Here is a 24,809-nt window from a genome sequence, read left to right on the forward strand (position 1 = left end):
CTTTCAGCTTTGAGCTTCAAACTTTGTGTATTATTTTTTTAAAGACCCTTCTATAATTGGACGGAAGCGCACTTTATTTGATTTCTTTCTAACCCATTTGCAATGTAGTAAATATTCATTTAGCTAAACCAATTTTGTATTGTAAACTTAATATTGGAATGAATTAACTAATAATCACATTTAAAGGTGAGAATATCCTTAATCTTTATAGGATTTTATTAATATTTTAATCTGTAAGTTACATGTTACAAAATTATGTAATATATTATAATTTTAAAATCTTCGAAATAATCTTTATAATTAAAAGCTTATTTAAAGACTATAAGGTTCCCAAATAATGTTTATACATTTTAATTTGATAATATTCCAATTCACTTACAATAATAACACAAAATTGGTATGTTTAAAGTTTAATGCAAATGTTTTATGTTGCACATGGATCAAATAGGGACGAGAGAATGAATGTAGATACTGAAATCATCTTTTAAAAATTAGCTATTTTTATGAGGTAATTTGTAATTTTATAAATCACATAAGATTTAATGATCATGCTTGTGTTACCTAATAAATTAGCACACCTAATATCATAAATAATATATATTATATTATACTATATTATTAAAATCAATACTAATATATAATACTATGTTTTATTTTCTATGTTTAAATTGCAGACTAATTTATTACAATATCAATAAGAAAAAAATGCTTCTAATATTGTGTATAGAAATGTTGTATATTCATTTTTGATTATCATTTATCAATAATTAATTATTATGTTGGAGCTTATTTTGGCACTGGTAAAAATCCTGGTTTCTTAGTTGGACGTAATTGAGCACTCAATTTAATAGCAGCGCTACGTATTTTTGCTACTGTTGAATTAGACGATTTTTTAGAACTATTTTTCCTGTAAGAAAAAAAATACCATAACAATTTATTAATAATTTAAAAATATACAGATATTTATTTTAAGTATAGTCCAGACCTATGATGTATAGTTCTGACAACATCTCAGACCTATTACATTACAGCTTAAGAGGGAAATCAGAAGATTTTATGTTTCTGACTAAAACTCCTAGGTTTGGAGATAGCTTTCAATAGTTAAATTGAAGAAACCAACTTAGTTTAAAAGCTTTTTAATTTCAAAGTTGATAAAAAGTAAAAAAAAATACAAGGTCATGCGTACATTAAAGTATGAATTATGTGCACTTCAAATAATTTTTTTTATCTATTTAGCTTTTAATATAGCTATGATAGCTCTACTATTATTTAAGAATACAAGATAAGATACATAAGTTCCAATTGACTGTACAATACATAATTACTTAAAGCAATTAAAATCAAATTACTGCAGATAGTGAGTTAAATAATAAAATAGTGAAAACAATGTTATAAGAACAATATTACAAAATGAAAAAAAATATTGATGGCTAGTCAGTAGTTACGTTATATCTTATATATATTTATGTACAATGTTATATTGATTTAGCAAGGAGAAAATTAAGAGTTGTTGTGAGAAGAATAGAAAGCTCTTAATTCTTAATAAATAAAAGAAATGAAATTGGAAATATGATCGAATGAAAACTATTCTTCGTTTTTCGTTGATTAAACATATGACTTGTTTTTGAGAGGGGGTTGAGTGACCGGAACCTTGACTGTCGGAGGACCTGGATACACTTTTTTTGAAGCGTCGTTGCTGGTTGTTTTAGAAATGGGTCGTTACATAATATCTTGAGACATGACCATACAGCTGGCATTTCGTGCATTGGGGGGGGGGGGGGGGGGAGCGAGATTTCCTTGGCTTTACGACAGTGATTATGGAATTTATTAACTTGGCGAACACTTAGAAATGAAAAGCCCAATTCCATTAGGGCTGACTCGATATCCTCGACGGAGATCGAGTGGTGCAAGTGCCGAATAATAACCACAAGGATTGGAAAGTCGCAGCATGGTGGAAAGATATGTTTTTGCGAGATATTCCAACGCCTTGTAATTAGCACAATCAGCCGTTTTGATTGTTAGAAAGTCTTTTGAGGATTTTAATCAATTCTTCTGAATCAAATATAGGTGATGTCGCATTACTTAACTTGAAGAGATTAGTTGGTTTTTTTTTTGTATAAAAATTGGTGGAGACCTGTTTGAGTTCATGTGGAAAGTTGCAGAAGTACCTGTATTCAATTTTTTATGCAATGACGGTCTCGAGACGGGGGAGAGCTGAATATTTTTGGAAGATGGTCCACAAAGAGGGAAGCATATCTATTGAGCGTAATAAATACATTTCCTTTCGTTTCATCATACTTAGTTGGCGACGAAGTAGAAGATAACTGACGTTAAGATATCTCTTTACGAGACATAATCGGATTTTATTTCTGCGACATAACCATAAAAATATCACTCGTATTATGGATGTCGACAAAAAGTTGCGATAGCACAGGTACGCGAGTACCTATAACGGTTATTGCGGAACAACACGCTTCTAATGATTATGTAATATAATATTAAATGTACTGTTTCCCCATGACCTCCTTCCAGTGAATGTAAATTATTTAAGAAACAAATAAATTTGAGTTGTAAATATAAAACTGTTATATCCGGGTATTAAAGTAGGTATATAATAACCAGCTGATCCCAGTACACTTTGTTGCCCATTAAAATATAAACTATATGATTCAAAATGTGTGTTTAATTCGTTGTTTAATACCCGGTTAATCATGTTCAAAACTTCCAGTGACAAATTTCCGAGGATTTAAAAATTTACAAAAACTCGATTTTTTAGTAGAACATTGTTGAAATAACTTCTACTCATTAGTCTATATGCGTAAAAATTATTTGCAGAAACTTTGATTGAGAATCTCACTTGTAGTTAGATCGATTTGTGGAATGTTGATCATTTCTCCACGAAATAACATCAATGGGTATTGTTGAGTATAATCGATATGTTTTATTGACGCGCTGAAGGATATCGTCTTTAGACCGAAGTAACATGTCTCTTTTAGCAAATTCTTGGCCTACAGTTAGTTTTGCCACTTCATCTGATTGTGGAGCATTGAAATGGCCTCTGTGTTCTTTTGATGATTTTAGTTCGGCTCTAATGATCGTTTTGAAGTCAGTAGAATTCGGTGGTAGTGTTTCGATAACATATTTCAAACCTTGCACATACGAATTTCCACTGTGCAGTTCTTGCAAATCATATAAAATGTCTCCATTGGCGTGAGGACATACGGATAGTCGTCTATCTAAATCTCCATTTCCCATGAAATCAATTTGTAAAAATGTTGGTATTTCATTCGTGTTTGATAATAATAAAACAACTGCATAATATAGCTGAACCTTGAATTTATAATGTAGGCGTGAAATCCTATGTCTTATTTCAGTGACACCAAAAGGCGTAATTTGAAAGGCAGAATAACAATTCCGTATATTTTCAGGAAAAAATTTAGAGTGATCGTGTGTGTTATTTATCATACTATTTAATGGTTCCAGCGGATTAGCGATTTCGTTCAAAAGAACTTTTCCTCTAGCACAGCAAAAACCGGAAGAGCTACAAGAGGCCATTTCATTGCCTGGCAAAACTCACTAATCGTAGTCATATTCCCATTAAAAATATGGGAATCATCTTCAAATTTAATTGAAGCGTCATACCTAAATGCGGAAATTTTTTTACATGACCATAAAAACTGGTGGCGAATTAATCGTTTCCCTATTGACATTTGAATCATTTTTCTGATAGAACACAATCTCTTTGCTCTTCGAGTATCGCGGCCGATAATTGGTATTCTTTTGAGCATTTTAATTAAGTTAATTGTGATAACCTAATGAAGCGCAAAAATGTTGAATATTGACGGGAAATGAATTATTTCGCATTATTTTAATTATTAAATAATTCACAGCCTTAGATTTAAAATCAATATCAACCTTACAATATACAAACATATTTAATATTTAGTATATTTTTAGCTGAAAAGATGGCGAAACTAATTAATTTTTTTAGTATGGTCATTCTCATACCCCCCGCAACTTTATTGGACTAAATTTATGCCAAAAACCTGCTCCACAATATACTATTTCGTTTAAAAAATATAATCAAGAAGATTTGATAAGTAGTTCCAAAGTTTACCCCGTACAAAGATTTTCATTTCACATTTATAAAGTTAGATTTTGCTTACTTAACTTTTAACATACAAATAATACTTTTAAATAAAATTAGTATATGTATATGTTACAAAACTTATTTACTTTTTTCCTTTACTCCTTTTAAAACGTTTAGTTCTTTTATAAGATGAAGAAGTTGTTTTCCGTTTGTTTCCTCTTAAAGTTTTAGTTTCCATCATTCTGTTGGCCATATTTTCAAAATATGGAGAGTCAACATTTATTCCTTGACAATTGACATTATTGCCACAGTCATACTGATTCATTTCAGAGCTTATAATCGCTATTGCATTAAACATAGGTAATATTATTAACTTTATTTTTTTAAATACAGTGTTTATGAATATTGAATTCTTGCGCTACTTGCAATGATATTCATATTCACAATAAAATATTTTTCGAAAGTACCAATTAAAACATGGAATCTTTCCTTTAATCTTTTAGGACTATAATAATAACTAGGAAACTATACCAGACTTTTCTGCAGCTGCTTGTTGTGTGATTTCTAACAGAGGTTGACCAAATTTTTCAAAATTAGATTTTGTAACACCATCAATTTTTAACATGTCTTCTTCATTATTGGGCATTAATTGTGACATTGTTCGAATTGCCTAAAATAGTAATGTATTTTGTAGTTTAATACTGCATAATAATATAGTTCTCTTTCACTTTTATACTATTAAACCAAACCATGTGTTCTTTTATTTTAGACCATATATTTAAAAAAATATTTTTAATGAATCTATCTCTTAAGATATTTGTTTCATACTTACTTGGATAGTCATAACGGCATTTGTACTGATATCCAGAGATTCAGCTAAACCTCGACATACTTCCATTAGATTTTTATAGCATTTTTCTTTTATTTCTTCAATAATTGGATTTACAGTACTATCTTTAATACCTACATTACAACTGTCAATCACATTTGTTTTTGGACTTAATGCAAGTGATAACTATAAAAATACATGTAGTTTGTAACATCTAATTAATATATAATAATTTATTATTACCTTAACAAAACCACCAAGAAGATTTTCAGCTTCAGGGCCTATTCGAATGTAGGCATTCATAATATCTGATTTAAATGCAACCATTTCTTCTCTCAAATAACCTTCGAGTATTAATTTGTGTATTAATCGTTCTATATCATCTCTATCCCAGTGTACAGCCTTGCCAAATATATTAGAATGTTCATGGCCTATATTGTGATAAATATTTATTTTTTTTATAATTATATATAAATATATATAAATAAATCTAATAGTTAAATGATAATAAATTTTACCATGGAATATCACTTTTTGAGTTTTTACTCCTTTGAAAATATCTACAAAATGAGTGAATGTAAAATTATTCCTACAATTATTGCTTGAAACGCAAATTTCTTGAATGGCCTTTATTAGGTTAATGCTTTCTTCAGTAACATCAATTATTTTTATAGAACGCTGTAATAGAAAACTAATTTTCATTAATATTTAACTTGGCCAAAATTTAAAATTCATAGTAAATGTATTTATAAATTTAATTATAAACAGTAACTTTACATTATTGGTTGACTGTATCTTCTAAGAAAAATCCTAAAAAATATATCAGCTCTTAACTGATAATCAAACCAATATTAACTATTGCCTATTTTAAATTGAAAGAATAGTTCCATTCGATAGATTTAATTATATTTAATAATGTACCTTTATTCGGCAATTGTCACAAGTAGTTTTCTCGTTAGCAATGCATTGTGCTTTATCAAATTTTTCATCAAAATAGTTAAGTAGCATAGCACGGCGGCAATCCACTTTGTTTTCACAGTATGATACAATTCTACAGAGATTATGAAAACGTACTTTTTTCGTTTCATAAGTGGCTCCACCACCAACTTAAAACAAAATTTAAATCATTAATAATGTATTAAATTTATTAGGCCATGTATAGTAATCGATTAAATTTTATTAAAAAACTGAATGCAAAGTATTATCGGGTTTAATACTTTTAAACCCAAAAATCTGTTTAAAAACGTAACTAGTTTTAATTGCGTTGGTAAATTTATAACCATTAACTAAAATTATAGAATAAAATATTATGTTCTAAGTTAAAATGTGTTGAATTATCATCAAACATCTAATATTTAAAGAAAATAAGAAATTTTAGAATATAATATTTTCTCATACTTTCGATAAGTTTTTTGATACGATGCATATCAGAATAGTTGTAATATATCAAACAGTATGCAATATCACCATCCCGTCCAGCTCTACCAGATTCTTGATAAAAACCCTCAATAGATTGTGGTAATGAATAATGTATAACAAAACGAACGTCTGGTTTGTCAATACCCATGCCGAAAGCAATTGTGGCACAAACTACCTGAAATTTATAGTTTAAAACGTTAAAAATGTATAACATTCATTGTTAGCGTTTAGAATGTATTTCAATTTACATTTGATTTATTTGAAGTCCATTCCATTTGAACATCATTTCTTTTTTTATCTGTTAATCCAGCATGATAACTTACAGCTTTGATTCCTTCTCTAGACATCAACATTGCAGTATTATCACATTCTTTTTTAGTCATACAATAAATTATACCAGACTGGCGAGCAAATTTTGATTTTATTAATTTAGCAATTTCTAATAATGAAGATTTGCCTTTTTTAGGAATTACTTCATAAATTAAATTAGGTCGATTAAAACTGGATACAAACCTTGAATAAAAAGTATTCACATAAATTCTACATGGCGTCAAAACAAATAAATAAATACATGTATAATTTACATAAAAATCTTTTTGTTAAATAGTTTTGTAATATTTTTGTATATTGTTTTAAAAATTTCAAGAATAAAAAATGATAGAGAAATATGTTTCATGTTCCTTTAATGATAATAATACAATTTTCAATTTAGACATATTTCAAAAAATGAATAGTTTTTTAATTATGAATTACATCAATATAAAAAAAAGTATTTCCTTCATCAAGCGTAAATGGACTAGTAGGACTTCAAAACATTTACTAGTGGACTGTGTTTCTTGTTTTATTTATGAAAAGTAAAAATGGTCCAAAATGTATGACAAATTTGTTGCTATTCTAATAGAATATAGAATATTTACAAATAACTATACGCAAACATCAAACGACAATTCAATAAAAATAAGGCCATATTTATTAGACATATATTATAGAATAATATTCCTTTAATAACTCAATGCATAGATATTTAAACTTTTTTATCATTGTGTGCCTAATTACACAGTATTTAAATTGTAAGAACAAATAAATTAAATCAAGTTCAACAGCTGATACTAGTGAACTCGTCTTATTAAATTAAATATTCAGATAATTCTAAAATGTATGTTATACAATTAAATTATAGATGATAACATATTAATAGGAATAAGAGAAATATATTGATGGTTTTAAAAGATTTATTTTGATTTTTGAAACTTATTTGCCAGAAATTAAGTAAAAATTGTAATTAAATAAATATAATACCATTTTGTATTTTCAATATTAAGCTGATGTAGAACATCTTGACGAACACGTTGAGTTGCTGTAGCCGTTAATGCCATTATTGGAACATTTTGATAATTTTGTTTAAATACCCCTAATCTCTTGTAGTCTGGTCTAATTTACATGAAATAACAATTTAATATGAATATTAATTTTGAATGTAGTAAAATTACTTTAAATACTAAAAATAAACAATTACCAACCGAAAATCATGACCCCATTGGGACACACAGTGAGCTTCATCAATAATTATTCGAGCTAGTAAGTTCCTACAATGTAAATTGTTTAGAACTTGTGTTAATTTATCACTTGCTGCAACTTTTTCGGGTGTAACATACAGCAATTTTAATCCTTGAACATATGTAATGTATTACTTAAAATATAAAAATGAATGCAGATTTACACCAAATAGATTTGATATCAAACATTTTAATATCTTTAAATAATAATAAATCATATTATATTTTCTATGGTTTGTTACATTACTCAATTTATAAACTATCAAAAATAAATATAACATCATTCTATTCATATTTTCATAATTATATACATATTTATATACCTGGATCTGCCCCCCAAAGTTCAGAATAAATATTATTTTCTTCGTCTGGAGTAATGTTACTTAATAAGTGAGCTGCTGGTATCTGTTGACAACAAATTATTTCAAAATATATTAAATATTGCAAATTTTATATGCTAAATAATTTTAAAGTTCCCTGATTACATTAAATCAAAACATTTATTTCAAACTAAAATGTCTAAATAGAATTTACCTAATAAATACTTACATCTAGAGACTTTAATTTTTGAGTCTGGTCAATAATCAATGATTTTAATGGTGATATCACAACAGTTACACCTTTTGATACAACTGCAGGCAATTGGTAACATAATGATTTTCCACCACCGGTTGGCATTAAAATGAAACAATTATGACCAAGTAAAGCAGCATTAATGGCTTCAAGTTGGTTGGGGCGAAAATATCGAAGTCCAAAAGTTTTTTTAAATACTGCTAAAAGTTCCCAAGAAAAATCATAGTCAGATTTGGTGAACTCAGTCATGGAAGAGTTTGAACTTGAATATTGATCCTTGTTATAAGTGGTATTTATTTGATCTGTTTGAATCAGTTGATTTGTACAAATATTTGTGACTAAAATAAAAAACGAATTTTTCTGAGATGCTCATTAAAAAATATAAGAAAATTGTATAGTTAAATTATACATACTTTCATTCATTGTTAGAGTACTAGAAGTAGATTTCTGACAGCAAAAATTCGAACTGATATCTGGCTTGTAATCATTATCTTCTAAATTATTTTTTAATGATGTCACAGTACATGGTAGATTTTTGACTTTATTTTGAGTTGGTAATGGTTTAGTTTGAGAATTTTCATTAAAATTTTTTGATAAACATAATTTCTCAGCATTTTCAGTGTAAATATCATCCAAACTGTTTTCAGAGATTTTATTTACATGATTTTCATCTTTATCAGATGTAAACAATATATCTTCAAACACAGAAGAGCGCTCTACTTTTGTCATTTTATGTAGACTTTTCAATCGTGCTTCAGCAATGTTTAATTTTATTTTAATTTTTTGCCGAATACTTTTAAGGTGGAGTAAATCTGTAGAATCTCGAAGACCAGGTAAATTATTAGCTAACTTCTCTGGTAGATTTACAAACATGTCAAATACTGTTAGTAAAATTTCATAATCTAATTTTTCAAAACTATTTATATAAGATTCAAGATTAGCAACAGTCTGAAAGAGATTGAAAATAATTTATATAAATATTAACAACACAAAAATATAAAACAGTTGAGTTTCAATAATTCAAATTTCAAGAAGAATAAAAATGAATTAAATATATATACTTTTGGAGTTATATAACACAAACACAACTTAATATAAACACTTAAAGATTCAAGATGAAGAAAAAATTTAGTTATGCAGTTTTTCAAATTATTGCGACTCAACTGTATAAGTGAATTAAATAGACTTTTTTAATTCTTACGTCAATTGTTGTAACATCAAGTTCATCAATATATTCAACATTAAAAAAAATTCCTTTTGATGAATTTGGATCTATAAAATTGTGAACAAAACTTTTAGTAATTTATAGGTAATAATTTATACACAAATATATGGGAAGATTCTGATATTAAAGAATACTTGTTATTTCAAAAACTATACAAATTTATTTTGCTCATTTAAATTTTTACAGTTGACCCTTTTAGCTCCCTCGAAAATTACAATCCAAGGTCATCCAGATGAAATACTTAGTTGTATTTTTCAGCTTCAATACTACATATGTATACTGTTTAAAACCATATCACTAACCTTGGTGATTCCTTTCAGTGCTTTGAGTATCATAAGAAATTTCATTTTTTTCTAGTATAGGACTTCTATTGGATGAACAATTTATTTTAATATCAATTTTGGTAGTGCATTTAATTGTCTCATTATCTACAGTTTTTTCCTAAACAAAAAAAAATAATTTCAAATTTAATTAGATTAATATTTTACTATAGGTTATTTTAATTTTATATATAAGTGCCAAAAGTACCTATAACTACTTATTATATATTTTTTATACATCTAAAATTTGAATAAACTTAAAATCCAAATACATATTTGTTGTTGTGGAAAGTTTATTATTTTAATATCAAATTACTAATTTGTGGAGGTATAAAAAATAAATTATATAATATGACTATACATATAATACAAATTTTATTCATACTTCCATTTATTATTCTAAACAATTAGAACAGGTACTCACTTTCTTTAGATTTTGAAATTCCGGTGTTCTTATAATGGGCTGTTTCAAGCTTTTTTCTTTTATAGTAATTGATTCAATTTTTTGGGATGCTAAAATAGTTTAATAGAATTTACATACATTTACTGGACAATTAATTAAAATTTTGTTTTTTGTAAAGGTGAGCAATAATTAGTTAAAAAGTTGATTATTTTTAAATTAAGCTTTTTACTTTTTAGTTAAATTAAATTAAACTAGTTAATTTTCTTATCAACTTATGAACTTAAATAGTTCAATTGATAGTTGAAATAACTTAGCCTTTTTCAGTTGATTTAAAAATAATCCATTAAGTTTCGAAACATTTTTGAAATTTTTTATAAAATTTAAAACAAAAGTAATCAAATGCTATGTATAACTGTGTAAGCATTTCTACTATTTTTCTCGATAAAATAATGTTTTGTATAGATATATTATAGTACATTAGATAAGCATAATAATATAATTGCTATTTTACATAAATAAATAAAAAATAATTTTAATTATAATTTGACATATGTATAGTTTAAATATTTAATCATCATTTGAAGTAAAATATCTATAGTATACACTGTATATTATAAGAAAATTTCAATAAAATTGTTTATTATAATATTTAGGAAAACTGCAGTCACCCTTCAAGTGATTCCTATACTAATTTAAAAAAAATATATTAACTTTTTTTTAAACAGAGTTAATTTAATATTAACTTTTAACTTATGGATCTTTATGAACATTATGAATTTAATATCTCCAATTTCTGTGGATGAATATTTTGCTATCTACATTTTTAAATACTTTAGTCATATCTAATTAAGAGGACGTGATACCCGCATGTGTTGTCTCCGTCTTACAAATGCGTAACATGGTACATTTTTCACTCAGCAAAACACGTGTATCTCCGTTAACTTAAAAATTAGAGTGAACTGACCTCTTATAAAATTTAAAGGTAAGATTAGTATCTAGACAACCTCATATGCTTTTTATTTTATATCAAATTTAAAGCGAGTTATGAGTATTTTAAAATTGTAAATTTTTTGTGCATCTTAAAATACTCATAACTTCCTTTAAAATTTAAACATAATAAAAAGCATATGAGGTTGACTAGATAACAATCATACCTTTAAATTTTATGAGAGGCCAATTCACTCTAATTTTTAAGCAAACGGAGCTACATGTGTTCTGCTGAACGTAAAATTTACTATATAATGCACTTGTAAGACAGAGACAACACATGCGGGTATCACGACCTCTTAACTACTAGCTTAGGATTTGATTTTTTTTAAATTCTTACAAAATAATTTAATCTTGGGAATGAAATTAAAAAAGGAAGACTAATAAAATATCTAATATTGTTTAGTAATAGGAAACTAAATTTTTTTTTAAAAGATTTTCAAAAACGTAGGTATTGATAAAATTAGTGTTTACCCATCTTGTGGTAAGAACCATAATGTATATACACACATTTAGGTAGATTATTAGATACTTATTGGTAATCATCCTCAGAATTTTTTGTTATCATACTCACACTTATTAATCAATGTAGTTGGAAGTTGTTCATTTGTCATGTACTCAGGTATAATTGGATCATTAACATAACTTTTAAATGTACTGAAATAAAATAAAATATACATCCATTAACATATAGTTCATAATGCATAGGCTTACAACATTTAACTTCTAATTTATATGATCTTAAGTCAATTGTAACATGTTATATTATTTTGAATTTTGGAACTGGCTAAATAAGATACCTAAATTTTTGTTTGATACATCTTACGTCTTTATATCAGTTAATAAGTATAAAACTATAAACAAATGAATTGTATTATTGTATAATTCAACAAAGTGGTGGCAAAAAAATAGTTAAAAGCAATAACTTATTACTTCCCATGTCAACTGAAGTCAGTAACCACAAGACATACTCATGAACCAGAACTGATGTATTTGCATGTAGTATAGACACTCACACTATCTTTCCTTTTTTGTGTCTGTCATTACCTTTTGGTAAAGTAAATTCTTATAATATAATTTTATAAATACATTTTTTTTTTAACTGCCACACCGACAAATTTGCCGCTCCAATCACCTGATTACTTAACCCGCCACTGATAGAAACAATAACACAGTTTGATGACAGCGTCACACACTTACCTGCTTTTAATCTTTTGATTTTTTTGGGGAGATAATTCGCAAATCTCAGCATTTTCAGTGTAAATATCATCCAAACTGTTTTCAGAGATTTTATTTACATGATTTTCATCTTTATCAGATGTAAACAATATATCTTCAAACACAGAAGAGCGCTCTACTTTTGTCATTTTATGTAGACTTTTCAATCGTGCTTCAGCAATGTTTAATTTTATTTTAATTTTTTGCCGAATACTTTTAAGGTGGAGTAAATCTGTAGAATCTCGAAGACCAGGTAAATTATTAGCTAACTTCTCTGGTAGATTTACAAACATGTCAAATACTGTTAGTAAAATTTCATAATCTAATTTTTCAAAACTATTTATATAAGATTCAAGATTAGCAACAGTCTGAAAGAGATTGAAAATAATTTATATAAATATTAACAACACAAAAATATAAAACAGTTGAGTTTCAATAATTCAAATTTCAAGAAGAATAAAAATGAATTAAATATATATACTTTTGGAGTTATATAACACAAACACAACTTAATATAAACACTTAAAGATTCAAGATGAAGAAAAAATTTAGTTATGCAGTTTTTCAAATTATTGCGACTCAACTGTATAAGTGAATTAAATAGACTTTTTTAATTCTTACGTCAATTGTTGTAACATCAAGTTCATCAATATATTCAACATTAAAAAAAATTCCTTTTGATGAATTTGGATCTATAAAATTGTGAACAAAACTTTTAGTAATTTATAGGTAATAATTTATACACAAATATATGGGAAGATTCTGATATTAAAGAATACTTGTTATTTCAAAAACTATACAAATTTATTTTGCTCATTTAAATTTTTACAGTTGACCCTTTTAGCTCCCTCGAAAATTACAATCCAAGGTCATCCAGATGAAATACTTAGTTGTATTTTTCAGCTTCAATACTACATATGTATACTGTTTAAAACCATATCACTAACCTTGGTGATTCCTTTCAGTGCTTTGAGTATCATAAGAAATTTCATTTTTTTCTAGTATAGGACTTCTATTGGATGAACAATTTATTTTAATATCAATTTTGGTAGTGCATTTAATTGTCTCATTATCTACAGTTTTTTCCTAAACAAAAAAAAATAATTTCAAATTTAATTAGATTAATATTTTACTATAGGTTATTTTAATTTTATATATAAGTGCCAAAAGTACCTATAACTACTTATTATATATTTTTTATACATCTAAAATTTGAATAAACTTAAAATCCAAATACATATTTGTTGTTGTGGAAAGTTTATTATTTTAATATCAAATTACTAATTTGTGGAGGTATAAAAAATAAATTATATAATATGACTATACATATAATACAAATTTTATTCATACTTCCATTTATTATTCTAAACAATTAGAACAGGTACTCACTTTCTTTAGATTTTGAAATTCCGGTGTTCTTATAATGGGCTGTTTCAAGCTTTTTTCTTTTATAGTAATTGATTCAATTTTTTGGGATGCTAAAATAGTTTAATAGAATTTACATACATTTACTGGACAATTAATTAAAATTTTGTTTTTTGTAAAGGTGAGCAATAATTAGTTAAAAAGTTGATTATTTTTAAATTAAGCTTTTTACTTTTTAGTTAAATTAAATTAAACTAGTTAATTTTCTTATCAACTTATGAACTTAAATAGTTCAATTGATAGTTGAAATAACTTAGCCTTTTTCAGTTGATTTAAAAATAATCCATTAAGTTTCGAAACATTTTTGAAATTTTTTATAAAATTTAAAACAAAAGTAATCAAATGCTATGTATAACTGTGTAAGCATTTCTACTATTTTTCTCGATAAAATAATGTTTTGTATAGATATATTATAGTACATTAGATAAGCATAATAATATAATTGCTATTTTACATAAATAAATAAAAAATAATTTTAATTATAATTTGACATATGTATAGTTTAAATATTTAATCATCATTTGAAGTAAAATATCTATAGTATACACTGTATATTATAAGAAAATTTCAATAAAATTGTTTATTATAATATTTAGGAAAACTGCAGTCACCCTTCAAGTGATTCCTATACTAATTTAAAAAAAATATATTAACTTTTTTTTAAACAGAGTTAATTTAATATTAACTTTTAACTTATGGATCTTTATGAACATTATGAATTTAATATCTCCAATTTCTGTGGATGAATATTTTGCTATCTACATTTTTAAATACTTTAGTCATATCTAATTAAGAGGACGTGATACCCGCATGTGTTGTCTCCGTCTTACAAATGCGTAACATGGTACATTTTTCACTCAGCAAAACACGTGTATCTCCGTTAACTTAAAAATTAGAGTGAACTGACCTCTTATAAAATTTAAAGGTAAGATTAGTATCTAGACAACCTCATATGCTTTTTATTTTATATCAAATTTAAAGCGAGTTATGAGTATTTTAAAATTGTAAATTTTTTGTGCATCTTAAAATACTCATAACTTCCTTTAAAATTTAAACATAATAAAAAGCATATGAGGTTGACTAGATAACAATCATACCTTTAAATTTTATGAGAGGCCAATTCACTCTAATTTTTAAGCAAACGGAGCTACATGTGTTCTGCTGAACGTAAAATTTACTATATAATGCACTTGTAAGACAGAGACAACACATGCGGGTATCACGACCTCTTAACTACTAGCTTAGGATTTGATTTTTTTTAAATTCTTACAAAATAATTTAATCTTGGGAATGAAATTAAAAAAGGAAGACTAATAAAATATCTAATATTGTTTAGTAATAGGAAACTAAATTTTTTTTTAAAAGATTTTCAAAAACGTAGGTATTGATAAAATTAGTGTTTACCCATCTTGTGGTAAGAACCATAATGTATATACACACATTTAGGTAGATTATTAGATACTTATTGGTAATCATCCTCAGAATTTTTTGTTATCATACTCACACTTATTAATCAATGTAGTTGGAAGTTGTTCATTTGTCATGTACTCAGGTATAATTGGATCATTAACATAACTTTTAAATGTACTGAAATAAAATAAAATATACATCCATTAACATATAGTTCATAATGCATAGGCTTACAACATTTAACTTCTAATTTATATGATCTTAAGTCAATTGTAACATGTTATATTATTTTGAATTTTGGAACTGGCTAAATAAGATACCTAAATTTTTGTTTGATACATCTTACGTCTTTATATCAGTTAATAAGTATAAAACTATAAACAAATGAATTGTATTATTGTATAATTCAACAAAGTGGTGGCAAAAAAATAGTTAAAAGCAATAACTTATTACTTCCCATGTCAACTGAAGTCAGTAACCACAAGACATACTCATGAACCAGAACTGATGTATTTGCATGTAGTATAGACACTCACACTATCTTTCCTTTTTTGTGTCTGTCATTACCTTTTGGTAAAGTAAATTCTTATAATATAATTTTATAAATACATTTTTTTTTTAACTGCCGCACCGACAAATTTGCCGCTCCAATCACCTGATTACTTAACCCGCCACTGATAGAAACAATAACACAGTTTGATGACAGCGTCACACACTTACCTGCTTTTAATCTTTTGATTTTTTTGGGGAGATAATTCGCAAATCAATAATTTTGAAGAAGTATCTTCATCTGTTTCTTTTTTCTCCACAATAGAACGACTATTTTTTAACACTGCACTAGGTTTTTTCATGTTGAAACTCATGGTTTTAAAGTCAATGAAATTCAAAAATAATTATGCCAATATTAAAATTAAAATCAATTTTTGCACCATTCTATAATACTGTTAATTGTTAACATTTATTTAGTTTTGACTTAAATGCCTACAATTACAATAAATAGAATATAAATAATAATATTAAAATTGTAATATTATGACAAATGATGATTAATGCATTGTCATGGTCCATGGATTAATGGACCTATTTGCTTTTATTTGATAACAGACCCAACACAGTAAGTTCAGCCGTGGCTCAACATCATTCCCTACACGGCTACACTGCAATAATTGCAACAAGATAAAAATATATAATAATATCAAAAAATATATATACAATTACCTAAACGGTAAGTTGGGTTGTTACAACTGCTATGATAATCCATTCCATGGTGGTACGATAAAATAATGATCCAAAGAATATTGCTCCGAATGTCAAATGCTACTAATTTATGTTCAACGATAGCGGATAGGACGTAGATCAAACTATTCAAACTTTATTCTATTCCGATCACGACAATGGCACCATATCACCACTTGGAACTTACTACCGCTGACATTTCAAGTTTCCTTTTTGTTATTTCGTTTTTTCGTGCTTAATTAATTATTTCATTTTCTATAAATATGGAACTCACATCCTAGAATTCTTACTTCTCAAATCTCGATGCTGTATTCTCAACCACGTTTGTTTCATGAAATATTAATTACCGATGTCACTTTTTTATTAGTGGCCATTTGTTTGCCGCTGTTACGATTTTAAACAACGGAATTCAATTTTGAATAAGAATACTATAATTATCTTCGATAATATGACATCAATTATAAAATTTTATACCTTGTCGGGTGCGCATGATGAATCGCCACCATGCTATTTATTACAAATTGACGAATTTAAATTCTTGTTGGACTGTGGATGGGATGAACGTTTTAGCATGGGTGTTGTGAATAAATTAAAAAGGTTGATTAGACCATTTTTTGTAAGCTGACATACAAATAATAACTAAATGTACCGTCTGTTGGTAGGTACATCCATCAAATAGATGCGGTTTTATTATCGCACCCAGATCGTTTTCATCTTGGAATTTTGCCGTATCTTGTTGGAAAATGCGGTTTAAACTGTCCCGTCTATGCTACTATACCTGTTTACCAAATGGGACAAATGTTCATGTATGATTTACATCAAGTATGGTTTTCAATCAGTTATTTTAATACATTTTTTGTTGTATATTTAAAGTACCAATGTAATCATTTTCTTTTCTCAGTCTTTGTGCAATGTGGAAGATTTTAATTTATTTAATTTAGATGATGTAGATGCTGCGTTTGATAAAGTCATACAAGTAAAATATAATCAAGTTGTTTCATTAAAAGGTATGGATTATAATAATTATTATTATAATAAAATAACATAAAAGTTTAGAATGATCAGTTATATTTATCAATTAAATATATTTATTCACTGCCTTTATTAGTAAGGTCTGTTTAAATGTTAAATGTCTTCCAATTATATTATTTATGAGGGTACTTGGTGATAAAAATGTCCATGAAAATAATGACAATTTGAAATGTTCCTCAAAGTTTAATTATCATTACATTCTTTTATACTACACTAGATAAGTAACTTGTATCATTAATTGAATCTTATTTCATACTTTTAGGTAGGCTAATTGACACTCAGTTGTAAATAATATGTTCGGTTTATAGCTTTTATACCTTCAGAAATTTTTCCAATTTATAATACTGCAGATGAGTTATAATATTTTGTGTTTGTTTTATTCAAAGTTTATGATCTAATATAGTATAGAAATCTACAAAAAAAAAAAAAATATATATATATTGGTTTATAAGAAAAATTATGTTTTGAATTTGAAAGTAGAAGGTAAAGAAATGGTTGTTGAACATTTAAAAAACCATTTTATATCAATCATGAATTTTCAATCAACTAATATAGTTATTTATAATATTTTATTTTTTTATTTTAGTCAATTTTGTAAATCACCTACATTTTTAATAATAATATGACCTAATTTTTAATACATGATAAAATATTCTAGTTTTTAATACACCTGAACATATTTCTAGCTATTGCCTGTCTAATGTTTGAACTTATCTACATACTAGCCATTTTACACAGCTATTTTTACCTAAATTATTCAATCATAATATGATGTATTAGAAAAGATCTAGGTTAGAGAATTAGGTAACGGTGCAATATTTTATACTTAAATCTTAAGTCTGATTAAATATTCACATACATATTATTTAATATAAGCTGTATATTATAAAATATAAGTATATAGTATACACTATTTTAATTATTATGAATTGTGTATTGAGTCAGTTAAATCAATTATACATTGTTTCCCATTAATTAATTTAGGTAAAGGGATTGGTTTAAGAATAGTAGCATTGCCTGCTGGCCATATGGTTGGCGGTACAATTTGGAGAATATCTAAAGTTGGCGAAGAGGATATTGTCTATGCTGTAGATTTCAATCATAAAAAAGAAAGACATTTGAATGGCAGTGACTTAGAAAGGCTTGGAAGACCATCATTACTAATATTGGATTGTTTTAATGCTGCTTATTCACAACCCAGGCGTAGATCTCGCGATGAAGCTTTAATGAGTTAGTTTAAATGTTTAATACTTGACCTGTCATAATTTGCAAAGTATTGAAATTATTTTTATTTTTCAGCTTGCATATTGACAACATTACGTGTCAAAGGCAATGTTTTGATGGCAATTGATACGGCAGGTCGTGTTTTAGAATTGATGCATATGCTGGATCAATTGTGGCGTAATAAAGAATCTGGTCTTGGTGTGTACTCATTAGTATTTTTAACAAATGTTAGCTACAATACTGTAGAATTCGCAAAGTCTCAAGTAAGTTTCCACTTGTTTTATTGTTTATAATGTTAATTTAATTTTAATAAAATGCATTTTTAGATTGAATGGATGAGTGATAAATTAATGAAAAGTTTTGAAGGTGCAAGAAATAATCCATTTTTTTTTAAGCATGTAAAACTATGTCATAACATGAATGATTTAAGCAAAGTATCTGAACCTAAAGTATGTTATTTTATTTCATATTAGATTATATATTAAATAATAATGTTAATAATATATCCGATGACAAAAAATACAAGAATATTAACAGTATAGCAATTTTGTTTGTTTTAGAAAGAAGTGTTTAATTACCAAATATTTCTGAAAAATATTTTTATAACACCAAATTCTAAATATGAAGAAATAAATAGGGCTATGCTTATGAGTTACATACTTTATGTCATACTATTTTTTCATTTTCAATACCACCAATCATTGTTGACTATAAGTAAAAATAAAAATATTATGTGATGATTTTAGGATAGAATGTTTCATACTAAACATAGTGAAATTCTTTGTTTGTTATATTCATCAGCTAATTATTATAAACATCAAAATGTATTTCTTATGATAATATTCATTCTACTTTATTTTCAAAACACTATAATATACTCTAATCAATGATTTTATCATAGTGAAATTGAATTTAGATTATTAATAAAAAAAATTTATGAAAAAAGTGACCCTTTTTTTAAAACCACTAGGTATAAAAAGTATTTTTTAGAAATGGATTATTTGTATTTAATACACTGGATACCAGATGGGTCCTTGATTAATTTTCTGATATAATTATTTAGTAAATTATAACATTTTAATTTAATTTTCAAATATCAAGGTTGTATTAGCTAGCAATGGTGATCTTGAAAGTGGATTTTCAAGGGAAGTTTTTATCATGTGGGCTTCTAATCCAAAAAACAGTATTATTCTTACAGACAGGTAATTTAAAAATATAATACTTATAAACAACAATATTAATTCTTTTAACATTATTATAGAACTGCTCCTGGTACATTAGCTCGTGATTTAATTGATGAGGGTGGTAATAGAAATATTAAACTGATTGTCAAGAAACGTGTACCTTTAGATGATAATGAGTTGGAAGAATATAATATAAAACATAACGAAGAAAAATTGGAAGCCAGTAAAATGTATTATTTTTTCATCCAGATTTAATAATCATTAAACCATACCAATATTTTCTAGTATTAGTATAAAATAATTACATTATAGTTTATAATAAAATCTCAAATGTTAATAGTGATCCAGTAAGTTCCGATTCTGAAGATGAACTAGAGGCTATGAGAGGCAAATATGATTTATTAGTAGATGCTGAAACATTAACTTCCAAAAAATCTTCCAAAAAAGAATTTCCTCCTATGTTTCCTTACTACGAAGAAAAATCTAAATTTGACCCATATGGTGAAATTATAAAGTATGATTGTTATTTTTTTTTTTTAAGTTATCAACTTTAATAATTATATTTAATTTTAGACAAGAAGATTTTATAAAATTTGATGTAGCACCGGGAAACAAACCCATGGTAGATGAACAAAATAAAATATGTGATGAAGATGAGGAAACAGATTCATATGACGTTCCATCCAAGTGTGTGGAGTATGAACAAATCATTTATGTTGCGGCCAAAATTGTACATATTGATTTTGAAGGTCGCTCTGATGGAGAATCAATAAAACAAATTGTACTTGCATTAAAACCTAGACGTTTAATCTTAGTTAGAGGCAACCCATACAGTACTAAGGTTGTTTACAATTTTGCCAAAGTATTTATTGATAGTAAAGTTTTTACTCCTAAAATTGGACAATGTTTGAATGTAACAACTGAATCTCATATATACCAAGTAAAAATAAATTTTTATTATACAAAGTTAATTTTTTTTTTTCGAAAAACATTAATTATATAATGAATTTAGGTACGTTTAACAGATGCACTTCTTTCTAAAATAAATTTTAAAAAAGGACCAAATGGTGATTTAGCTTACATGAATGCCAAATTAAAATTAAAAAGTCGTGATAATGATATGGAAGTTGACAATGCTGTATCTGAAAAGAGTAAATATTTGTTTTTTTTTCATTTTAAATAAACAAATTAGGAAATTTTTTATTATCTTTTTGTATTCATAGTGCCAAGAATAGATGATCAATTATTTACACTTGAACCTTTAGAAGATCATGTAAGTTCTATTTTCACTCTTAAAAATAATCATTAGTATATAATACATATATTTCATTTGTAGGAAATTCAACCTCGCAAGACTGTGCTTATTAACCGTTTAAAACTGTCAGATTTTAAACAAATTCTATCCAAAAATAATATACCTTGTGAACTTTCTAAAGGTGTCTTATGGTGCTGTAACCGAACTGTATGTGTTCGTAGAGTGAGTATTATATCGTATTACAAATTTAAATATTATTTTATATTTGTATGATTTAAAATGTATAATGACAATATTACGATAAAATACCAATTATATATCTACAGATATATCTGTGTATATACATCAATAACCCTGTCCTAGTGGTACTTCACTGCTTAATGCATTATTATTTATTTAAAAAATGTTGAACTATAATGCTCGTTAAATATTTTCATAGGAAAAAAAATGTACCCCTTAGCATCTTAAATAGAACTCAAATAATAGAAGAGAATATTAAAATATTAAATACATTTTTAAAATTTAATTATTTAAAGGATATCAGTATATTTTGTATATACAGTGGAACCTCGATAAGTTGAAATTCAAGGGAAATGCAATTTTTTTTGACTTACTAAGTTTTTCGAGTTACCAAAGTTTTAGAAAAAAAATTAGATTTAAAGAGTTTTTAAAATGTATGTATGTATTAAAGTTAAAAAAAAATATACAATAAAACAATTGCAATTTTATAATAGATAATTTATTATTTTATTTTGACTAAAAATTTGAGATTTGCTATTATTATTGTATTTTCTACTACATTTAAAGCTGAGTACACTTTGGCGTCCACATAACTTAATTGTTCGGTGGATGTCCTTAGCATTATTAGTGCAGCTGCTGTTTGCAACTAGCAATATGTACTGTTGTGTGACAAGGTTATTTAATACATACCATAATAAACACATTAAACGCGATTAGAAAAGATCATTGGAACGTTTAGACAAATATTTATGAAGCTATCCGTCATTATTCTTCTATATTCGCAGCAATACATTTGAGTTATCTATAGTTTTTTTTTCGAGTGATCAAGATTTTCACAAGGGAACATAATTTAGTTCGACTTATCGAGATTCCACTATACATATATAATATATATATATCTGTCTTACCAACATACGACATATCAAATTTTTATTAAAAATAAACAATATTTTCTGTTAGATTTAAAATTAGAATGAATTTAATAAAACTTGGTAAAAATATTGATGGTTTTAAATTTTAAACAATTTATGAGTATTTTAAAATATAATTTTTTCACTTAAAATTTAAATACTAATTTAATACTTATTTTATATTATTGCTTTCAAGCTTTATAGTATTCCATTTAATTCTTATAATAATTCTAACATAAAGTGGTTCTGCTGAATGAAAATTTGCTATAAATTTATAGAAAGAGATATCATCAGGTTTACAGGTTTGATTACCTCTAAACAATAATTTCATTTATTATAATTTAGATGAAAATTATATAATTTCTATTAAGTCTTGCTGTTTCAGTACTGATTAATTATATTTTTCTTTTAAAATCTTTTAATTTAATAATAATGTTGGTTATACTATACTATTCTTGGATTTTTTTTTTTTAATAGATTTATTTTTTAATGTGGATTTATCTAAATATTTTTGTTCTTTTGTAGAATTCTTCTGGAAAGGTTTTGATGGAAGGAATTATCAGTCGTCAATACTATTACATACGTAGTTTATTATACAGTCAGTTTATTATCATTTAATATAATTATGATATAAATTTATGCTGACGGCAAAATATTTAAGATAAATTATTTCAATAAAACTCCAATAAATTATCACACGCTTATATTTATTATTTCCTATTTTAGTTATATTAAAATATACTATTTAATTTTTTTATAAATGTCAATGTATTACAATTTTAAATGCCATGTTTACTTTATTGATAAATGTATTTTTTTTTTAGACTGGTCTAAATTTTATATATAGTTTTATAAAAATAAATATACACCATAATGATTATTGTACTTCATTTTTTCATCAATAAAACTTAAAATTTAATGTAAAACCTCATTACCATTGTTTTGTTTTTAAGTATACGTCTGTTTGTCCTGAGTCATTTACTCTTTTACATAACAATATTCCACCTTTTAAAATCATAAAGGACTATTTCAAGTAAAAAATTACTTATTCAATGTATTATTGTATTAATAAATTTAATGTTAATTATAGGATCAGGGTCATGTAACTATAGTTAAATTGAAATAAATTTAAATTAAATTAAAATAAAATACATTAAAAAATATATCACCTTCAGACATGTATATGATTGTTCATTTATAGTACGACTGTCAGAATCATTATTTTAACATGGTTGTTTAATAGTTACATAGATTATAAGGTAAATTGCTAAATAAATTGAAATCTGAAAGAATATACATATATACATATAAGATTATTTTATTGAGGATGGGAAATGATAATTTAATAACACTTGAATGTTTCAAGTCTCCATGTTCATTAGTTTATTTTTTTAAATTACAAAAAAAAATTAAACTTATTGCATAAGCCATAAATAAATTTATTTATTTATTGAAATAGTATTTATAATCAACAAAATAATAGAATCATATAGAAAAAATAGCATATCATAATATTGAAAAGTAATTTCGCATTCACAAATATTAACATTAACTTATTTTTGCGTCTATGGTGTTACAAGATTTTATTGATATTTTGTTTTATGTTGTTATAAATTATAATAACCCCATTTATATGCAAAAAACCTAACCTCCCAAAAAAATATTGATTTGTAGTTCTATGCAGATGTGGATCCAGAATAGATTCACGGTAGGGGGAGGGACATCTTGAATAACATTTTAGTCAATCGACAAGGCAATGTATTTTATCAGCTCATCGAAAACATACATTCTAGAATTCACCAATCTATGTAGGTGGGACTCAACCCTTGCCCCTCCCCCCTTGGATCCGCGCCTGGGTCTACACCTCAAGCACAAAAGAAAATGGCAACACAAGCTTCAGAAACAATCCAGCAAAGATAAATTTGATTCATCGAGCAAGACATGACTTTGTTCATGTAATTGCTTTGCACTTTATTTTTACATATGTCACTATGTCCAAGAGTAAGCCCGAAGGCCTAGTTCGGATGCCTAATTGGCAGAATTCTTATTGGACGCTTAGCATTCTAGCTTTGGAATGGTTTTCAATAACGTTGTTACCATTACTAATATGAATTTTATTCCTAATCTTCTTTTGGTTGAAAACTATAAGACTGGTTTTTTCCAAAAATGGAAACCTAATAATTTTGTTCAAGGAATCGAGTAGAGGTATATTTGAGAGTGTTATTTCTTCGTATATATCGTTGATAGCGACCAGTGAAAGAGTTACGAAAAT

General features: G+C 26.2%; 2 protein-coding genes across 2 annotated transcripts; one reads left to right on the forward strand and one right to left on the reverse strand.

Annotated features, from left to right (window-relative positions):
• Positions 1–715: 715 nt before the first annotated feature.
• On the reverse strand, positions 716–16,499 carry LOC107161646 (uncharacterized). Its single transcript, XM_089215689.1, has 24 exons — positions 16,176–16,499; positions 15,550–15,632; positions 14,010–14,098; positions 13,568–13,706; positions 13,242–13,312; positions 12,603–12,988; positions 11,977–12,059; positions 10,437–10,525; positions 9,995–10,133; positions 9,669–9,739; positions 8,881–9,415; positions 8,444–8,805; positions 8,218–8,299; positions 7,859–8,006; positions 7,638–7,769; positions 6,587–6,851; positions 6,318–6,513; positions 5,841–6,025; positions 5,438–5,597; positions 5,163–5,350; positions 4,923–5,105; positions 4,622–4,760; positions 4,237–4,432; positions 716–907 (listed from the first exon to the last, which is right to left on the reverse strand). The coding sequence occupies exons 1-24, from the start codon at positions 16,316–16,318 to the stop codon at positions 787–789; spliced, it is 4,185 nt and encodes a 1,394-aa protein (XP_089071815.1). The 5' UTR covers positions 16,319–16,499; the 3' UTR covers positions 716–786.
• A 279-nt stretch (positions 16,500–16,778) lies between these two features.
• Positions 16,779–23,468, forward strand: Cpsf100 (cleavage and polyadenylation specificity factor subunit 2). Its single transcript, XM_015508142.2, has 14 exons — positions 16,779–17,288; positions 17,354–17,513; positions 17,593–17,698; positions 18,708–18,953; positions 19,023–19,210; positions 19,274–19,396; positions 20,049–20,149; positions 20,209–20,361; positions 20,472–20,645; positions 20,705–21,071; positions 21,144–21,282; positions 21,355–21,404; positions 21,468–21,608; positions 23,063–23,468. The coding sequence occupies exons 1-14, from the start codon at positions 17,140–17,142 to the stop codon at positions 23,153–23,155; spliced, it is 2,190 nt and encodes a 729-aa protein (XP_015363628.2). The 5' UTR covers positions 16,779–17,139; the 3' UTR covers positions 23,156–23,468.
• The last annotated feature ends 1,341 nt before the right edge of the window (positions 23,469–24,809 follow it).

The sequence above is a fragment of the Diuraphis noxia genome, unplaced genomic scaffold, assembly GCF_037042655.1.
Source record: "Diuraphis noxia isolate RWA-SAM2 unplaced genomic scaffold, SU_Dnox_SAM2 contig0001, whole genome shotgun sequence".
Taxonomy (NCBI): domain Eukaryota; kingdom Metazoa; phylum Arthropoda; class Insecta; order Hemiptera; family Aphididae; genus Diuraphis; species Diuraphis noxia.